Source organism: Silurus meridionalis, chromosome 4, assembly GCF_014805685.1.
Source record: "Silurus meridionalis isolate SWU-2019-XX chromosome 4, ASM1480568v1, whole genome shotgun sequence".
Taxonomy (NCBI): domain Eukaryota; kingdom Metazoa; phylum Chordata; class Actinopteri; order Siluriformes; family Siluridae; genus Silurus; species Silurus meridionalis.
This window is the reverse complement of record NC_060887.1, coordinates 41,964,991-41,980,508: the sequence shown is the minus strand read 5'-3', so window position 1 is coordinate 41,980,508 and position 15,518 is coordinate 41,964,991. Positions and strand designations below refer to the sequence as shown.

At 40.8% G+C, this 15,518-nt stretch overlaps 1 protein-coding gene across 1 annotated transcript in view; it reads left to right on the top strand.

Annotated features, from left to right (window-relative positions):
• Nucleotides 1-10,751, top strand: part of lrrc4bb (leucine rich repeat containing 4Bb) — a 15,601-nt gene extending 4,850 nt beyond the window's left edge. The window contains exon 3 of the mRNA XM_046848498.1: nucleotides 8,550-10,751. Coding sequence (XP_046704454.1) covers nucleotides 8,550-10,490 — 1,941 coding nt within the window. The 3' untranslated portion in view covers nucleotides 10,491-10,751. The remainder of the gene's footprint in view (nucleotides 1-8,549) is intronic.
• Nucleotides 10,752-15,518: the final 4,767 nt, after the last annotated feature.

Genomic DNA, 15,518 nt, shown 5'->3' with positions numbered 1-15,518 from the left:
CCTCACTGAACTGAGGCAGGAGCTTTATATTCATGTACACAGAGTATTTATTACTGCATCTCTCTGAGAAGCTGTAGGACACTCGCCCTTTAAATAACAAGATTGATATTTTTACAGTACAGTATTGTGTTAAAACAATTCACAGTAGTCTGTCCATCATTCAAAAAACTGTTCAATCAGAATCACATTCAACTTATGAACAGAGTTTTGGATGAAAACATTCTAGAATGACTATGAATGTTATTTCTTCTATATTTTTATTTCAGTCTAATCTGAAATCAGTACATAAAAGTCGTATCTAATGAACAGGCTAAAGTAGACTTTAGAGGAATCTGATTTAAAATTGCAATTATAAATGTACATTTATGCCGTTTGACAGATGCCCTTATCTGAGCAATTGCGGGTTATGGGCCTTGCTCAAGGGCCCAGCATTTGCAGCTTGGTGGGATTTGAACTTATGACCTTCAGATCCAGAGTCCAACGCCTTAACCACTGCGCTCCCACCACCCTCGTTTCAAAAGCATTTCTCTGTATGCTACCAATTCAAGCAGTGCTAGTTGTGTTGAAAGGAACTTGAGCGTGTGCATCAGAGTTATTTTTGATTTCACTACAGTTCTACATCTATACCAATCAGCCATACCAAAACCACTGCCAGGTGAAGAGAATTATTCTGATTGTATCTTTACAGTGACATCTGTAAAGGGGTGGTGTTTATTCTACTGCAGGTGAATAGTCTGTTCTAAAAGTTGATATGTGTAAAGCAGGAAAAATGCATGAGTTTGAGGATCTGAGTGAGCTTTTCATGGGGCAAATTGTGATATTTACAGTAAACATCTGGGGCAGAGCTTCTCCAGAACAGATGGTGTTGTGGGTTTTTCCTAGTATGCAGTGGCTGGTACCTATTAAAAGTGTTCCAAGGAAGGAGAATCAATTGGTCAAAGGCTGATGAGCTCTTGAGGTTGATGTTCATGAGAAGAGCAAGGACTAGTCTGGTGGTCCGAGCCCACAGAAGAGCTACTGTAGCCCAACAATTTCCTTATGGCATCAATAAACATTGTGTAATGTAATACCGTTATAATTTCTGATGATTCTGATGACTTGCAGAAAAATTGGATGCTGGTTCTGATCAGAAAATCACATGGTCAGAGAGTTTATGCTAATCTTGATGTCACATGGATTTTACTTTGACGTGTCACCTATCTACATATTCTTGCAGATAAAGATCACCCCTTCATGATAGTGGCGTTTGCTAATGGAAGTGTACTCTTTCAGGATGATAAAGTTCACATCCGCACTGCAACATGACAAAGAGTTTAAGATTTTGCTCTAAATATCACAGATTGCAATCTGATTGAAAGTCTGTGGGATTTGATGAACAAGACTTAAAGCATCTACTGATAATATCTTAGAGTCAGATCCCACAGCACATCTACAAAGGTTTTGTAGAGACCAGGCCTCTATAAGTCTATGGTGATTTGCAGGCAGAATATTAGACATTATTAGATCTGCATAACATTCGAGAGCTGCTTTTAATGTTACAGTCGATCATTTTATCTTGTTTTATCTTTTATTAAATGTTGTCAACTGTTCATTGTGTGAGATTGACTGTTTTTACCATCTATGGTAATCCCAGATGATCTACAGACTGTCCATCAGGGCCATTTTCTGCAGCAGTAAAGAAAAAAATAAAGTGTTTAAGAATTAGGGAATAAAAAAAACAGCCATGACTAAAGCTAGATAGATAGATAGCTAGATAGCTAGATAGCTAGATAGATAGATAGACAAATAAAATATTGCAGATGTATGTGAGGAGAATGAAGAGTATAAAAAAAATTATGTAAAAATGTATTATGTACATTGTATGTAAAACTGTACAGTAGTTATATACTGTGTTTATACAGTGTTTATACAGTGTTAATGCAGTGTTTATACAGTGGTCTGTGTAGTGTAGAGTTCAGTAATGTGATGTCCCTGAACCTGCTGGTTCTGGTGCGTATGTTCCTGTATCTCCTTCTTGATGGAAGGAGGTTAAACAGTTTGCTCAGTGGCAGGTAGTTGGGTGCGTGTGATGTGTTGGGCGGGTTTGACCAGCCTTTGCAGGGCTTTATGTTCACACACAGTGGAGCCTCCGTACCAAACAGTGATGGACTTGCTCAGGATACTCTCGATGATGCAGCAGTAAAAACTTCTTAGAATCCCTGGGGACAGATGAGTTTTCTTACGGCTTCTCAATAAGTAAAGGCAGAAAGAGTTGCTGTAACTTGTTGAGCCCCATAGAGTTCAAAGACAGAGATTAGAGTCCCGAACACTGATTGGAAGGTTGTTCCATAACTGTGGGGTTTACAAGAGAAAGATCTGCCCCCTGCTGGAGTCTTCATTATTTGAGGTACCAACAAATAGCCTGCACCTTTTGATCTAAGTAGGCGTGGAGGATCATACTGGTACAGAAGTTCACTCAGATACTGCGGCGTGAGAGCGTTAAGTGCTTTATACGTCAGTAGTAGTATTTTATAATCAGTGTGAGATGGAATTGGGAGCAGTGTAGACTGATTAAAACAGGGCTGATGTGATCATATTTTCTAGATCTAGTGAGGACTCTTGCTGCTGCATTCTGAACTAACTGAAGCTTATTTCTGCACTTACTCCAACACCCAGACAGTAAAGCGTTACAGTAGTCTAATCTAGATGTTACAAAAGCATCCACTAGTTTTTCTGCATCCTGTAACGACATCATATTTCTAATTTTAGCAATATTTCTAAGGTGAAAGAAGGAGATCCTGGTGATATTATTCACGTGAGACTCAAAAAAAAGACTCAGGTCAATAATCACACCAAGGTCTTTGACTGCTGTACACACTGAAACAGAAACACCATCCAGAGATGCTATGTAATCGGAAAGTTTACTTCTAGCTGCATGTGGTCCTAGTAGAAATACTTCCGTCTTATCTGAGTTGAGCAGAAGAAAGTTATCAAGCATCCACTGTCTAATGTCCTTTACACACTTCTCAACATTGTTAAGCTGATCTCTCTCATCTGGTTTTGCTGAAATATACAGCTGTGTGTCATCAGCATAGCAATGGAAGCGAATACCATGTTTATGTATAATTTCACCCAGAGGCAGCAGATATAAAGAGAAAAGCAGTGGGCCTAAGACAGATCCTTGTGGAACACAACACTGGTCATTATTGGGTTTTGTTTGTAGAAATTTGAGGAAAATAATGAATGTAAACCATTTTGGAATAAGGCTGTAACAACAAAATATGGAAAAAGTGAAGCGCTGTGAGGACTTTCCAGATGAACTGCACATTTCATAAATGTTATTCCTAAGATGATGTGAGCAAAACTACTGTGCTACAGCCTTTTCTATAATCTTGGAGATAACGGGAAGGTTTGATATTATCTTATAGTTGGACAGCTGACAAAAGTCAAGGTCAGGTTTCTTAATTAGGGGGTTGATAACTGTCAGTTTGAAAGATCTCGGTACATATATAATTTATAGTTACTTAACTATATATAGAACATGTTCAGGTACTTCAGGAATGATCTGTTGAAGAAGCATGTATCTAAGATTAAGTTCTTGTTTCTTGAATAGGAATATTACTGTCATTTCTGATCTGATGTAATTATGCTGTTATCTATCTGGTTATTGATCAAATAGTTTCAATTAATGTTCATTAAAATAGAAAGTTTTGTGTAATACTTTATTAATGTTTCATTGAAATGAAAAGTATTGCCAATACATACTAATGTAGAATTTAAAATATACCTTATTCATATCCAGGTTGTTTGTGACTGTAAAAATACTGTGCCATAGGAAATGGTCAGTTTAGCCTCCTTCTCTGCTTTCTGGTTTAAGCTCTGGATTGTTTTGGTCTATTATCTTGAGAGAGATGGATATGGCCTCATCTGATAGGTCAGCCTTGCCCTTACAGTACAACTGCAATTATCTGTAAAGCCCACACTGTTTTCAAAACACCACTTGAACAGTTGTAGAGATGAACTGCTGTAGCTATAATGTTAATCTTGATGCTAAATACGTACGGCTTTAATCTGTACCATCTTAAAGCTCTATGATTTACAGCTATGTCTGGTTTTCTGGCTTTCTGGTATAAACATAATTAAACCTGCTAGTGCCCTTAGCTAATGCTAGGCTAATTTTTACAAGTTCTTTCAACAGACCTCTCAGTGTGTATTGCACTGAAGAGAGCAGACCTGTTAAAAACATGAAGTGGAGACTAATGAGGCTCCAATGGGTGACCTTTATCTGTAGCTTTGTGATCTTGGAATCTAGATGTCACCCTTTACCCCTCTTTAAATCAAAATCAGGCACACAGACTTTCCCCTCAGAATCTACACTGCTCTCTCTCTCAGTTTCTCTCTCTCTCTCTCTCTCTCTCTCTCTCTCTCTCTCTCTCTCTCTCTCTCTCTCTCTCTCTCTCTCTCTCTCTCTCTCTCTCTCTCTCTCTCTCTCTCTCTCTCTCTCTCTCTCTCTCTCTCTCTCTCTCTCTCTCTCTCTCTCTCTCTCTCTCTCTCTCTCTCTCTCTCTCTCTCTCTCTCTCTCTCTCTCTCTCTCTCTCTCTCTCTCTCTCTCTCTCTCTCTCTCCCCTCTCTTTTATTAACCCCAGATGTGTAAGGTCAGGCTCCTCTATTTCTGCAGTTTTCTTTATCAGCATAATAACAAAATAAAAATTTATTCTCTTACAGTTACAATCAAAAAACATAATTAAATACAAATTTTGAATTACTACAAGGTCAAATAATGTAAAATAATGTGGTCTAAAAGATATTTTTTCTTCTGTATGTTTAAACAAAAAAATAATAGAATATACGCGCTTTTATTTGTCACATATACATTATAGCACAAATTATTTTCTTCACATATCCCAGCTTGTTTGGAACCTGAGGCCAGAGCGAAGGGTCAGCTATGATACAGTGCCCCCTGAAGCACTGAGGGTTAAGGGCCTTACTCAAGGGCCCAAGAGTGGCAGCTTGGTGAAACTAGGGCTTGACCCTGGCTTTCCATTTTAAAATGATTAAAAATGGAAATGTTCTCATTGTGTGACATGATCTTGTGTTGATAATTTCTTCAGGACGTATCCAGATAATTCAACACAACTCTCACTCTTACCCACAACTTTGATTATGTAAACCAAGGAATTACAAACTATCAAGAAATAATATTAGTTAAGCTAGCTAGCATTTCCATGCTGCTTTTACCTGCAAGTAAGTGAGATGTCGAGTCCTACAGACAGTGTCTTCACAGCCGGAAGGTATAGTGTGCACTGAACTGGGCTAATATTGTTCTAATTCTTTTTTTTTGTAGACAAAAATGTAAAGTTCTACAACTGTAATTCCTTTTTGCAGCAGCATCATGATGATAAACAGATGTTTCAGCATACCAGGAGGTGGCTGACATGAGTCACGCCTGATTGGCATAAGAGAATTACAACTATAATCATGCAGCTGTTCTGTCAAAATATTTATTTTTGGTTTTAAATTGTAATCATGATTGTAGTCCAATTTTTATTGTATTTAATTTTTTTACCCAATGTACCTAATGATTATTTTGACATAACTGTAACAGAGTGCAGTCCCTGGTTTCCTGATTACATAACACAGTTATATGTACTCCATTACTCTCTTAGCCTGCTAACAAATGCACAGCTATCACAAAGGATGCTACTTCCACTAATATTGGCAGAAAGAGAAAACCTCCTGCACTTAACACATAAAACAAGCCAAGCGCTCGCCGTGTCGAATGAACGGATTCATTTTAAGATAAAGACTGGTAGATTTAATAAGAAATGAAGATTGGTGTGTGCTTTTTTAACATCCCATTCCACATGTCCCAAATCTACTGTTACAATGAGCTCCACATGTATGGGAAGATGTTCCACTAGAGAACTAGAGATGTTGTGGAGATTCATTCAGCTACAGGGGTGTAAGGAAAGGCAAGTAGTGATGTAGGTTAGAAGGTGAGGTTCCTGGGGTGCAGTCAGTGTTCACATTCATCCCAAAGGTGTTCAGTAGTGTAAGAGATCTATAGCGGGAGATCTTCCACATCTTCTAATCTATGAAAATGATCTTCATGGAGCTGGCTTTGGGCACAGGGCATTGTCATGCTTGAACAGGTTTAGGTCTCCTAGTTCAAGTGAAGATACAATTGTGTGTCTCCCACTTTGTGTAAGCACATCTGGTGGTATGGTGGTCTATGGCAATATACTGTGTATGTTCACGAGCATGAGAACAGCGGAATTTTGCGTTACACTGACTTTACACTGGTGAGCTTTAAAACCTAAAGTGGTGGTGAGCTTTAAAGTCAGTGTAGAACTTTCTCATTAGACTCCCAGAGGCTGTGCATTGCAACAACATTCATCTCAAGATCAGCAGCAGGATGATCGCAGGCTCAGGGGAACTCGTGGTAATGATTGAGAAACGCAAACAATACACACTGATGAACAGAGACAAAGCAATAATATAACACTGAATGAATCTAAATAGTGTAACACCTGCATGTTCCTTCAGTTTCTATACAACAAACTCAGTAAACGGCAAAATCACAGTCATGTGACAGTGAATGAGTGGAAAAAAGTTCTGTGGGGTTCAAATGGGACGTTTGTGTCTCTATCAGAAGAACTTGTGTAAGATGGAGAACAGAAGAGAAGATGTGATCGGACTCCCTAACCCCCACACTCACATGGAGGTAGAAGTTGAATAGTTTGGGGTTGTTTTGGAGTAGGGAAGAAAGTGAAAGGAATCCTGAACCAACATGTCTCCTATTCCACACTTCAACACCATGCAGTTCCGTCTGGACTGTGGCTCATCGGAACCGACTTCACCGTACAACAAGATGATGAGCTGAAATGACAAATACGTCTGAGTTCCGACTGTTATTTAGATTAGATTAGATTAGATTAGATTTAACTTTGTCATTGTGCAGGGTACATGTACAGAGCCAATGAAATGCAGTTAGCATCTAACCAGAAGTGCATAGATATCTTATTTACAGTGTCAGTGTAATAAATAAGGGTATGAGGTTATACACAATTTATATTTATAAATTCTTATATTTAAAAAAAAATATAATGTTATATTAATTTATTCTTATTTAGAGAGTAAACAGACGTCTGGAGTGATATCTATCATGTAACCACCAGCCCAGTCACCACACCTCAATCCTACTGACCTGCTCTGGGATGAACTGCATCACAAGAAAGAAACCTTCAACTAGTGAACATCTTTGGGGAGTTTTAAAAGAGGCACATCAAAGTATTTCAGCTGAAAGTTTGGAGAAACGAAGTGTCTGAATACCGAGAGCGTGTAAAGCTGTTCTTCATAGTAAGGGAGGATTTTTTATGGAAATAAAGTGGAACATCTGAACATTTATAGATTGCTTGCTCAAAGGAAATCTCTCTATTGTTACATTATTTAGTTTTTTTGCATAGAAATAAAAGAATCATACACCATAAAACACCATTAAACACTCAGGGGTTCTTCCCTTCTCACTTGCTCTGTGTGTAATTATCACATCATATGTAAGAGCAATATCACACATGCACAAGTTGTATTAAATCTTATGATGATCATTCAGCAGTATGTGTAGGGTGATCAGCTGATCATTTTGGTGTTGGCTGTCCTCATGTGATCACCAGGGTGTGATGTCATCTCTGTACATTTCTGATGCAGTACACACTAATTGTTTGTTTATTTTTGCACCGTGAATAAATATTCTTACTAAAGAATCCATAGCTTGGTGGAACTTTGTGCGTTTCCATGGTAACACACAGAATGTCTGAGAGCTCATAGTAATGGTTTATAAGGAACTGTTGCTCTAACATAGAGACGTAGAGATACCTCAGTGCTGTTGTATTAAACATCAGAGCTTCTGGAGCACCACACGTCCAGTCGCAGCAAAGCGATGTGTAGTTTCATATTCAACCTAATCAGATTACTTTAATGTGTGTAAGTGTAAACTCTGGACTTCTGATCTGAAAGTAATTTAGCTCAGATCCCAAGAGTACCAGTCTCTTACTGCTGGGCCCCTGAGTGAGGCCCTTAACCCCTTAATTGTTCAGTGTGTAAATGAGATTATTATAAGGGCTTTTACCAAATGCTGTTTTTAGACTTAGCATTAGTTAAAATCTGCTGTGTTTAACTTCAAAAAACATTATGTATTAAACTGAGAAAGTCACTGATGTGATTATCAATAATTTCAGTTTAGATGAATAAACTACTGGGTAAATTAGGGCATGTTTTATGTAAATGTAGTGGGCGGGGCTTGTTTCTATTTAGCTTTAACTAATTTATGTAAACACTGCTAGCACTGCAGTATGAGTGACATAACATTATCCAGAATCCTTCTGGTCTGCAGCAATGGCTACTTCAATGTTACATCATTTAGATCATCTGAGAACTACATGCTGTTATTCTATTATCAAAGACATAATTTTTCCAAGTAATAAACTTGTTCTATGCTACACGCTAACAGCACACAAGACATTTTTGCCTTTTTTTGATTGCTTTATCTCGTTGTCTCTGTCTCTCTGCAGATGATCAAATCTGACACCTTTAAACACCTGAGTCACCTGGAGATCCTTCAGCTGTCAAAGAATCACATTCGTCAGATTGAAGTTGGAGCATTTAATGGCCTCCCAAACCTCATTACACTTGAGCTTTTTGATAATCGTCTGCCTTTGGTCCCATCGCAAGCATTTGAATATCTCAGTAAACTGCGTGAACTCTGGCTGCGAAATAATCCAATAGAAACCCTCCCAGCCTATGCTTTTCATCGTGTCCCTTCTCTCCGTCGCTTGGACCTCGGTGAACTGCGGAAGCTCAGTTTCATCTCAGAGGCGGCCTTTGAAGGACTAGTCAACCTCCGCTTTCTGAATTTGGGAATGTGTGGACTGAAAGATGTTCCCAACTTGACACCACTCGTCAAACTTGAGGAACTTGAACTTTCAGGAAACCAACTTGGAGTTGTTCGTCCGGGATCATTTCAAGGTCTTGTTTCACTGCGCAAGTTATGGCTTATGCATTCACGCATCTCACTGATTGAACGCAATGCTTTTGACGATCTGAAAAACCTTGAGGAGCTCAACCTGTCCCACAATTCTTTGCATTCACTGCCCCATGACCTTTTTACACCATTGCAACAGCTGGAAAGAGTTCACCTGAACCACAATCCCTGGGTTTGTAACTGTGATGTTCTCTGGCTCAGTTGGTGGTTAAAGGAAACAGTGCCAGATAACTCCACCTGCTGTGCCCGCTGCCATGCTCCACCTGGGACCAAAGGACGCTACATCGGAGACCTGGATCAGAGAGACTTTACTTGCTATGCCCCTGTGATCGTGGAGCCTCCAACTGATCTGAATGTGACTGAGGGAATGGCAGCAGAGCTGAAGTGCCGAACCGGGACATCCATGACCTCTGTGAACTGGTTAACTCCTAATGGAACCCTAATGACTCATGGTGCTTACAAAGTACGAATCTCAGTGTTACATGACGGCACCTTGAACTTCACTAATGTCACTATGCAGGACACTGGTCCATACACTTGCATGGTGACCAACTCTGCTGGAAACACTACAGCAACTGCTGTCCTAAACGTGTCTGCCTCTGACCCTGGCAATGGATACAGCTACTTTACAACAGTCACGGTGGAAACAGTGGAGACAGGGCAGGAAAGCCACGACTCTGCTCGACAATTTGTCAATGAAACCTTTATTAATTTTCCAGGACCAACAGCATCCTCAGGTTCAACAGGACCTTCAGGATCTGTACCATCTTCTCTGTCACCTCATGTTACTCGTGCTCCAGAGCGACCTTTCACAGTTTCCATCACTGATGTTGCTAATCTTTCAGGTCTTGAGGATGTAATGAAGACAACAAAAATCATAATCGGCTGTTTTGTGGCCATCACTTTCATGGCTGCTGTGATGCTTGTGGTTTTCTACAAACTAAGAAAGCAGCACCAGCTGCACAAGCACCATGGTCCTGCCCGTGCCATTGAGATCATCAATGTTGAAGATGAAATGGGCCCAACAGGGGGTGCAAGTGGCATTGCAGGTGGTTCCACACTTCACTCCGGGGCAGGACCAGGAACTGGGGGTGGACCTGGGCCAAATCTTCAACTCCATGACCCAGAAATCGTCACTCTGCCCAACATTGGATGCTCAGATCATGTCAAATACTACATCAAATCTCAACACTTTAACAACAATGTCCTGAAACTCAACATGGGGGTGGGGCACACTGGCAACAAGACAAGCCCCTCCTCCAAAAAACAGGCTCCATCCAATAATCAGACAGCCACATGTATTGACTCCACTAATCCAGGATCTGTCTCTCCGCCGTTACCCATTCCAATCCCAATGGCGATGACTTTCCATGGAACACTGAAGAGTTTAAGCCACACCCCCTGCTCTCAGAACGAGCCTCTGCTGCTGTCCAATGGGTCCAAGGAGAGTGTTCAGGAGACACAGATCTAAACACACACACACACACACACACACACACACACACACACACACACACACACAACGAAGTGTTAAGGAGCCAGTGGATACTGACATACAGACTTTTCTGGGAGTTTCATTCTAGGGATATGGAGGATTACGAATTCAAACGTTGTTTGTACAAAGAATTGTGATGGAATTGGCACTACTGCGACATGTGCCAAAGAAAAAGCCTTTTGTTTTTGCAGTTTCTACAAAGTTGTATCTGTGTATAAAATATAGTCTATAATCCAAGTAGCGTAAATTCCCCACGTGCTGTTTTGCCACAGGCGAAGAACACTGAAGGACCTGTATTCAATCACACACACACACACACACACACACACACACTGAGTGAAGAGAACATCTGTATGCTCCTTACACCATGTGTGTGTGTGTGTGTGAAATAGAGTGTGAGTTTATACAGAAACTGAAACAGACTATAGTCATCAGAACACACGCGCACACACACACACACACATGCACACGCACACACACACACACACACACACACACACTACTCTCTGATTGCTGAGCTGTAGGATTTTAATGCACAAAATGAGCCTCGGTTTATTGACCGCAACTTCAAACATACTCAATGGTACATGAAGACATGTGAAGAAAGTTGTGTGTGTGTGTGTGTGTGTGTGTGTGTGTGTGTGTATACAATCTGTTTGAGTTTCTTGCCGTGTTTTCGGGATCTTTCTGTCTTTTCACTTTCATTTTCTGTCAAATTGAACCTTTACATCAGCTTTATTCTCATTTTCACCAAACACACAACAAACACATATTCAGAGTTGTTGAAATAAGTCCAAAAGTCCCGAGCAGTCATGTTGATATTATGTGGGGATTCAGTGTGTGTTCAGTTTTAGTTTGATTTATTGAGTTCCCTGTGCTTATCATTCAGCACTAAGATTTTCATACACTCACTGATCATCGATAAATCTGATAATCATAGCTGTAAACGTCAGTAATAATGAAAAGTTGTACGTTTAATGTTTTATGGTCGTATTTACAGACCAGTTCAGCATGAGATTTTGTGGTTTTAGGAAGCTAACAGCTACTATGAAAGCTGAACTGGACCTGGTATCGAGTCAGAACCATGCAGAAGCTTAGACACAAGTATAGTTCAAATACATCTCTGTTTTAAACAGACTTCACCCCCATATGTGTAACTCTGAGCAGAGCTTCAGGTGCATCTCACTGTGGCCTTCACTCAACTCTGGATATGGATAAACATGGCTCCCACCATGACCTCAAATATCATCTCACACAAGTACACAAACTAAACAACCTACACAAGCTTCAAACCACACACATGCCTGAAGAAGAAGAATGATGTGCTGATGTTCTGGTGTGTGAGATTCACAGCAGTTTGGGATTAATGCTCGGTTTTAGAGGTCATGACTGGAAGGTTGGCAGGGGTAGGGGTAGGGGTTGGGGTAGGGATTGGGGTAGGGGTAGGGGTTGGGGTAGGGGTAGGGGTAGTGGAAAGGTTTGGGTGTAGCAGTTATAGTGAGTGTTTTATTCCAGCTCTGGGTAATAGGGACAATTCAGAGGTCAGTATATCAGGAATAATGTTCTGGATGTAGTGTTCAGTGTGAGAGATTGAAGAGCTATGGGGCAGAATGTAGTGATTATGGGTTTGGTGGTTATAAGGAGGATCATGGGTAAGTATGAGGGTTTAGGGGTTAATGGTGTAGATTTATTGTGCAGAGAAGAGTTTAGTTAGGGGTTTTAGTGTTAGGAGGTATTAGGGTTAGGGGTATTAGGGTATTAGGGTTAGAGCATTAGGGGATATAAGGGTAAGGGTGTTAGGGGCTATTAGGGTTAGAGTGTTATGGGGTATTTGGGTTAGGGGTAATTTGGGTTATTATGGTCAGGGCTTATTAAAGTTAAGGTGTTTGGGGGTATTTGGGTTAGGGGTATTTGGTTTAGGGTGTTAAGGGGTATTTGGGTTAGGGGTTATTAGGGGTTCTAATGGTTAGGGTGTTGGGGGTTTTAGGGTTAGCAGTTATAAGATGTCTGCATGTGTGTGTGTGTGTGTGTGTGTGTGTGTGTGGAAGAGATCCAATGTTTAAAGTTATTGAGATTATGGTTAGTGTGCTCACATTACCACCAGAACATCAACACACACACACACACACACACACACACACACACACACACACACACACAGAGATATGCTATGCACTCAAACACAATTTACTTAAAAATAAAGCCCATAATCACACATTCTCTCTCTCTCTCTCTCTCTCTCTTTATGTGTGTGTGTGTGTGTGTGTGTGTGTGTGTGTGTGTGTGCGCACTGGAGAGAGAGAGAGAGAGAGAGAGAGAGAGAGAGAGAGATATCACCCAGAGCTCTTCCGTGAATCCTGAACTCTGGTTCTCCTCCACAGTCAGGGAGACATTTCCCTTCATGCACCAGCATTTGAGTGACCTTCACCTGACCCTGAGGGAGCGCTCATCTCTCCTTACTGGTTTTGCAGACTGTCTGATCCACATCTTTGTGGTGTGTTTGATTGAACACTCAGACTGGAAACATCTAATCTCTGATACAATCGATTGATTATTGATTTGTTTGGAAAGTCGAATCAATCAGGAGAGAAATATCTGAAAAGAGACATGTGATCTATTTTCTCCTGGAACAAAGGTTCCTCTGATATTCAAATGAAATGTCTGATCAGTTATTCCGATCTGTATGGAAATATGGAAATTGTTCTTAGTGTTAGAAAATCTAATTAAATAAACATTAGATTAGACAACAAAGTTTAACATGTCTAATGTAAAAGTAAGAAAGCTACTGATCTGTTTCAGATTAGACATGGTACATTTGATTAGGTTTAGATTGACAGGAACTTTAAGGTGTTGAGGTGGAAGTCTGATCTGAAAATCAGTCAGTCTGATCAGTGTTAGACTAGTATTAGATTCAGAAAACTAATTAGAACGATCAGTATGAGATTGGAACCTCCAATTAACATTAGATTGAAAAGGTATGATTTGTGTGAGATTGTGTCTGGGGTTTTGAAAAGTCTGATCAGTGTGATCAGACAGTAGGTCTGAGATCGGAAAGTCTGCATTCATCATGTACACTCAGCCGTACAGGAGATCCAGACACCTCATTAAAGCGTCTCGCTTTTTCTGTTTCTTTCCTTTATTTCATCTGTTTTTCATCCTCCCTCTCTTTCTCGCTCCCTTTTTCCTTTTTCTCTTTCCTTCTTTCTCTCTCTCTCTCTCTCTCCTGAGTGCTTGTACTTTTCTTCGCCTGTTGCCATGTAAATAAATCTAAAGATGTAAATATTCTATATTTTTCGACTGTCAGTGTGAATAATCCTTGTTCAGTATTAAAAACAGACTGAAGGTTATAGAAGCATTGCATTTCTCTTTCCGTCATTTCTCCTCCCTTTATTCCTCTTCTCCATCTCTCTCTCTCTCTCTCTCTCTCTCTCTCTCTTATTCTTCCATTCTCACACAATGTCTCACATTCCAATGTTTCTTTATTTGTCTATCTCCTCATCACTCTCCCATGTCTCTGCCTCATTCTCCTCTGTCTTACTGCCCCTGTCTCACTCACTCCCCATGTCTCACTCTCACTGTCTCACTCACTCCCCTAACTCACTTCCCCAGTCTCACTCCCATTGTGTCTCACTCACTTCCCCAGTCTCACTCTCACTGTCTCACTCACTCCCCTAACTCACTTCACTGTCTCACTTACTCCCCTAACTCACTTCCCCAGTCTCACTCTCACTGTCTCACTCACTCCCCATGTCTCACTCTCACTGTCTCACTCACTCCCCTAACTCACTTCCTAGTCTCACTCTCATTCTGTCTCTCTCACTTTCCTGTTTCCCGCTCATTTTGTCTTACTTAGTTCCCCTGTCTCACTCTTACTATCTCACCCCACCTTACTTCCCTTGTTTCACTTTTACTTTCTCATGCACTCCCCTATCTCACTCTCACTGTCTCACCTCCCACTCTCATTGTGTTTTACTCACTCCCACTGTCTCACTCACTTCCCTGTCTCACTCTTACTGTCTCAAGTCTTAGTCACCCTATCTCAATCTCCCAGTCTATCTCTGTCTCACTCTCCACTCTTCCCTGTCTCACTATCCCCTGTCTCTATCCCCTGTCTCACTCTCACACCGTCTCACTATACCCTGTCTCACTCTCCCCTGTCTCACTCTCCCCTGTCTCACTATCCCCCTGTCTCACTATCCCACCATCTCACTATACCCTGTCTCACTCCCCCTGCCTCACCCCTCCGTCTCACTCTCCCCCTGTCTCACTATCCCCTGTCTCACTCTCCCACCATCTCACTATACCCTGTCTCACTCTCCCCCTGTCTCACTCTCCCCCGTCTCACTCTCAGGTACATAAACAGATGCAGCGTTCGCTCTCCCGCTTCGTCCTGTTTTGTTGTTGTCTGTATGACAAATATTAAAGAAATGTTTTTGTTGTTGTTTTTTGTTTGTTTATGATTTGATTGAAGTAACAAAAGGGAATTGGCTCAGACAAACGATGATGATGATAAATTATGATGATGATGATTATATGTTCTAGGTTGAGGGTCAGAGGTCAAAGGTTGTGCCAAAAGCTTCTGTGTGTGAGTGCCATTCGCTACACTGAACTTTACCAATAAAAACCTGGACATTGTGCTTTTTTTAAAAGCCCCGCCTCTTTTTCCATATCGTCAGGTCACATGAGGCAGTGCAGCAGAACCATGGAGTCATCCATATTTATATGCTTTCTCAGCCCCACACACACACACACACACACACTCTGCTTGATTCATCTTACCTGCATACCAGTGACACTTTATTTCATTTAATAATTCACTCTTAGACTATGTGTGTGTGTGGGTGGAGGATTAGCTACATGTCTGTCAGAATCTAAACAATAGTTCTGTTTTTCACATTCTCTCTCTCTCTCTCTCTCTCTCTCCTCTGTGCTTTGTCCTCTCATTCCCTCCCTTTCAGTCTCTCTGCGGTGTTACCATAGCAACTCCGTGATGTGGGAAACCCT